General features: G+C 38.5%; 1 protein-coding gene across 1 annotated transcript; it reads left to right on the top strand.

Moving 5' to 3' along the window:
- The first annotated feature begins 3811 nt into the window (after positions 1-3811).
- On the top strand, positions 3812-4818 carry LOC127121255 (uncharacterized). The gene is made up of 2 exons (XM_051051812.1): positions 3812-4147; positions 4415-4818. Exons 1-2 carry the CDS (start codon positions 3986-3988, stop codon positions 4610-4612), a joined length of 360 nt encoding a protein of 119 aa, XP_050907769.1. The 5' UTR covers positions 3812-3985; the 3' UTR covers positions 4613-4818.
- The last annotated feature ends 586 nt before the right edge of the window (positions 4819-5404 follow it).

Below are 5404 nucleotides of genomic sequence, written 5' to 3'. Positions count from 1 at the left end.
TAGAAACATTTCGTTTCCTTTGCCAAAACGACCGTGTTTCAATAAGTGGCACAAGTAATTACAAGTTTGCCACTCGGGGCACATGTCCCATTGAATTACATTGTTATTTTTCATTTTAATTCCATTTTTTGAACTCCAACTTTGAAATATCATATCTCATCCATTTTAATTCCAAATCTCATGGGAATTTTTGCATTGTGTTCATCTGGATCTCTACTTTTTTATCATGATTTTTGCTGATTTTTTTGGATGAGTGAATTTTAATTGGTATTAGGGTTTGTGACATGTGCTCATATTTTGTACCTTTTGCCAAAACATTTGTGAAATGGTGATACTTTATCCAATGGCTCCCAAATTTTTTGTGCTTAAACTAGACACACTCATGGTGATTTTGGTGTAGAGTTTGTGAATTTATCTTATCTGGATTGTGAGTTGTGAATTTTTGAATCAGGGTGTGACAATTTGTGTCACACCATTGATGTCCAACTTCATGATTTTCATTACCATGCTTCTTGAAATCAAATTGGTTTGAATTTTTGCATGAATGTACTCTTGTATGTCTAGTTTACATGTGAATTTTCCTGGAATTATTTGAGGCATTTCCTAATTGTTTGAGATTTTCTCCCCCGTTTGACCAAAATGTTGACCTTATGTGATGCATGTGCCCATTTCATTTGTGAAATTCTCATACTTTATTAGATGGACTTGAAATTTTACATGAGATAACTAGACATCCTAAGCTTTGCCATGGTTTTAGTCTCATTCATTTATCTTATGCCATCTCTGATTTATGATTTTTCTAAGTTGATGCATGATTGGTTGACTCCTTTGAGCATGTTCCAAATTGCTTTGACTTTCTGATTTTCATTGACTGCCTTCCACTTGTCCAAATGAGATGAAATTTGACATGCTCACCATGAGATGTGTTAGGATTGATCATGATTTATTTGGTGATTTTTGGAAATGTTTGAGTTGACTTTTGATGCAAGTCTTTCTGTTGACCTCTATGAGCTCTCATTTGCCATGCTTTGACTTCTTTTGCTTATGAAATGATGATGATGCATGATATGAACATGAAACCAATTGGGTTTGGTTCCTAAATGTTTGAATTTGATCTTGATTGGACATTGCTTGCTGTTTTGACTTCCTCATTCATTTTTGACCCTAGGCTTGTCCTAGTGGTCCCGCGGCTTATGTTTGAGTTCATGTTTTCAGGTTAAGCTACAAATGCTTCAAAGAGATCATTACAATTTGATTGAGTTCATTTGATTATCATGAGCTAACCTCTTTGTTTTGTAGGTTGCTTGGCTCATATGCCTTGAGCTTTGTGCTTTGCACATTTGCCTGTTTGTGTTGACTATTGATTCCTACTTCCTGTTGCTTTAACTTTAGAATTGTGTACTGATCTGTTTGACTATTTCAGGTACCATTAGTTGCTTAGTTCTTTGAACTTGCTTTGCTTTGCTTTAATAGCAACTTGCTTTGAGGTATAATCCCTTAATCTTCATGTAGTCTGGAAGACCTGGTCTGTTACTTGGCCAGGCAACTGTCTGAAGTCCTCCTTAAGAGGCAATGTTTGTGGATGTTTAAATCTTGTCCCTGTACATATGAAAAGACCTCCTAAGTGAAGAGGCATTGGCAGACACAAGGGATGTGCAATCCATCCCCTGCTATTCAGTGTGTCATCTGCTTTGCTCACACCACTGTGTTGATGCATTGCAGATACAAACCCAAGATCTTGTACAATTGTACAGTTGAGTCAGTTTTAAATGTGTAGAAGGGCTCCCACTTTCTGAACCCACACATTCTTGTCTTAAGCTCTCCCAGGCCAGGGATAAGAGCTGTGAAGTCTTATCTTCACTCACCTATCATCTGCTTCACCTTAGCCCCTCAATGGCAAGGTTAAGAGCTAACACTACCCAGTTCCAGAGGTTTGTTTGTTGAGGTTGATATGACCCCTCGACTAAAACCTAGCCTTGTTTGAGCCCCTTGCTTGTGTATAGTGTGTGCTACCTGTGCTTGTATGTTTGTTTGACTTGCTTCCTGTGCAAGTTAGGTTTAGTTTAGACTTGCTTCCTGTGCAAGTTAGGTTTTGCTTGGCTTGCTTCCTGTGCAAGTTAAGTGTGTGTGTGGCTTGCTTCCTGTGCAAGTCATGATTAGGATAGGCTGGCTCCCTGTGCCAGTTAGCTAGAAACCTTAACTTAGGGATGGTTTTGCATGACAACATCTAGGCTCGAGTCGTAGTCTCCCTAGTGTTGTGTCTCCCTCTGTTATCTGGTTAGGCTAGTCCTTTTTCCCTCCGTAGGGGAACTACGTCGCCCTGATCCTCATACCAGATGAGGTACGTAGGCAGGAGATGAGCTGATCTCTCCGGGCGCCTGTGTCTTTGTTTTGTCTTGTTGTGTGCTTGGAAGCTGATGTAAGTCCATCGAGTGGCATTTGGGTTCCAGCGTGGTTTTGTTGGTTCGGATGCTGATGTAAGTCCAGTGATTGGCGTTCAGGCTCCACGTTTGCCTCTTTGTGTGTGTTTGGTTCGGATGCTGATGTAAGTCCAGTGATTGGCATTCGGGCTCCACGTTTGCCTTTGCCAGTGTTTGTTTGTGTGTGTGTCAGCCGAGCTACGAATGCTCTGATTCTTCCCTCGTCCGGGAAGATACGTATGCATAGGATGCGACATCCTAGCGAGCATGTGTCGTTTCCCCAGTCCGAACTACTTCGACTCTGATGTCTATGCCTGATAGACTAAGTAGGCCCAGGATGCGATATCCTGCCGAGTCAACTTCAGTCAGTTTCTTGTGTCTCTTTCAGCCAGTGTGTGTGTGTGTGTGAGCAGTGTTTTAGCAACCATTTATCCTTCCTTTTGTGCGTGGATCCCGTAGAGTACTACGGATGCGTAGGGGTGCTAATACCTTCCCTTCGCATAACCGACTCCCGAACCCATTCTCTTTGGTCGCGAGACCATGCTTTTTCCAGGTTTACTCTGAGCGTTTCCTTTCCCTCTTTTGGGATAAATAACGCACGGTGGCGGCTCTGTTGTTTCTTCTTTTCCCGCCGGTTTTTCGCGTGATGCGACACATGTATATCGGAGAAAGGTAAGACTTCGATCCAGTGACGAGTTAGGACTTCGATCCATGACGAGTATGACTTCAGTTCGGCAACGAGTTGGATGTTTCAGTAACACACCTATGAATATCTGAATTTTGGTACCACATGAGTATGAGTAGAGGAGATGAATACATTGCATACTTAATTGCATTTGTGAATGATTAATATTATGGATGGATTATATGATTGATTATTTATGTTAATTGCACTATTCTTGTTTTTTTATGCGTTGTTAGCATATGTGAATGTATTTTCACTCTCTGTTTGTTTATGTGTTGTTCTTTACGCTTGTGATGCAGATACTCAGGTAGAGACTAATGAGTTTTAGATTGTTACTTGTATTGGAAGATGACATAATTGACCTTCTTCGTTATTTATCTTTTTGTATTGTTTAATTTTCCGCGTGTCGCTCTGATAATATAACACCGAGTTGATAATATTTTATTCTGTTTTTTTTACTAATTTTTAAATTAACTATTTTATAATAAAGTTGATTTCTATTTGAGATAATTAAAGTTGTGTTGCTTATAAGGAATATAACACTACTTTTTAGTATTTTATTCAGCATATATTTTATAAATTATGTGTTTTATTGAAAGACGTTTTTTGAGGAGTTGAAGGGAGAATAACCACGTGAGCCACATTTGGAAAAAGTGTAAGATTTTTGTTATGAAACCAGCGTATTAAAATGTCACGACTCATTATAAACCCCCCATGTTTTGTGGAAATATAATTACTCATTTCAGTTACCAAACAAAGAGGGCAACACCCGTGTAGCACTTACACTTTCTGCTATCTTCCATCTTTTCAATCTTTCCACGTAACAAAATCAGATTCAATCTCAGAACCCATTTTCTCGTTAATTCTTGCCATAAAAAAAATGGAAAAGAAAATCCTTGATGTCGTACTAGTCCCTACAGGTCTCGTTATAATGATCGCATACCATTTATGGCTTCTCTACCAAATCGTTAAACATCCCACAAAAACTGTCATCGGTGTCAATTCAATCAATCGCCGTCTATGGGTTCAAGCTATGATGGAGGTACATTCATATGGCAACCATAAACTTCTTTCCCTTTTCCTTTCCATATTCTCAATTGTACCTACCCACACAAACAATTCAAATTCTTCTTCCTTGTTTTTCTTTTCTTTGTTCTCAAGTTTGGATTTTGATTCATGGGATTTCAAAGCGACAATGATTGTGGTCGTGGAGAACTTTTTTTGAAACCTTGTTTGAAAGTGCATATCTTACTATGATTTTATCTGTATCGAATCAATTTGTTAATGAAATTGATTTTTTTTTTGTTAGGATGTATCCAAGAATGGGGTTTTGGCAGTGCAATCATTGAGAAACAACATAATGGCATCAACTCTTTTGGCTTCCACTGCAATTATGTTGAGTTCTCTTATCGCTGTGTTGATGAGTAGCAGAAATGAAGAAAGAGGTGTTGTAGCTGTGGTGTTTGGTGATAGGACTGAGCTAGTTTTTATTAGATTTAATTATTAGATTTAATTCATATTTAAGTTTGTTAGATATTAGATTTAAATATTAGATTTGATTCATATTTAAGTTTGTTAGATATTAGATTTAAATATTAGATTTGATTCAAATTTAAGTTTGTTAGAGGCTTATAAATAGGGTGTCAATCATTGTAACTTTTAATCCTTTTTGTAGTCATCATTCTCTGAATAAGAATATTTCCATTCATCATATATTCTACCTTTGCACCAACAATTGGTATCTAGAGCTCCGGTTCGGATTCATTGGAAAACACGGGAAACACGAGTGAACGTGAGGTCTTGTGTGTTTGATTTTGATTCTTAGATTCGTGTTGAATCTTGAACAAAATCTGATCAGAATTTTAATTCTGTGGGTTGGGAAACACTGTGTGAGAAATCTGAGTGTACTGTGCAAGGTAGAAAGATGAACGGAAACGGCAACATGAACACCAAACTTCCAGTATTTGACGGTAAAAACTGGAATCGTTGGATGATCCAAGTGCGTGTACTGTTCGGTGCTCAAGATGTTCTAGATCTTGTCACTGATGGTTATGTTCCGGTAGCAGCAGATGCGACGGATGAACAGAAAAACGCGCAGAAGGAAGTAAGGAAGAAGGATCAGAAAGCATTGTTCTTCATTCATCAATGTGTTGATGTAAATGTGTTTGAGAAGATTGCAGATTCAACGACAGCAAAGGCTGCGTGGGACACACTGGTTAGATGTTATGGTGGTGACGCATCAGTGAAGAAGGTGAAGCTTCAGTCCTTGAGAAAGCAATATGAGAATCTCAACATGAAG

The sequence above is a fragment of the Lathyrus oleraceus genome, chromosome 2 (assembly GCF_024323335.1).
Source record: "Lathyrus oleraceus cultivar Zhongwan6 chromosome 2, CAAS_Psat_ZW6_1.0, whole genome shotgun sequence".
Taxonomy (NCBI): Eukaryota; Viridiplantae; Streptophyta; class Magnoliopsida; order Fabales; family Fabaceae; genus Lathyrus; species Lathyrus oleraceus.
The sequence above is the reverse complement of the archived record's forward strand: the minus strand, read 5'-3'. Positions and strand labels throughout refer to the sequence as shown.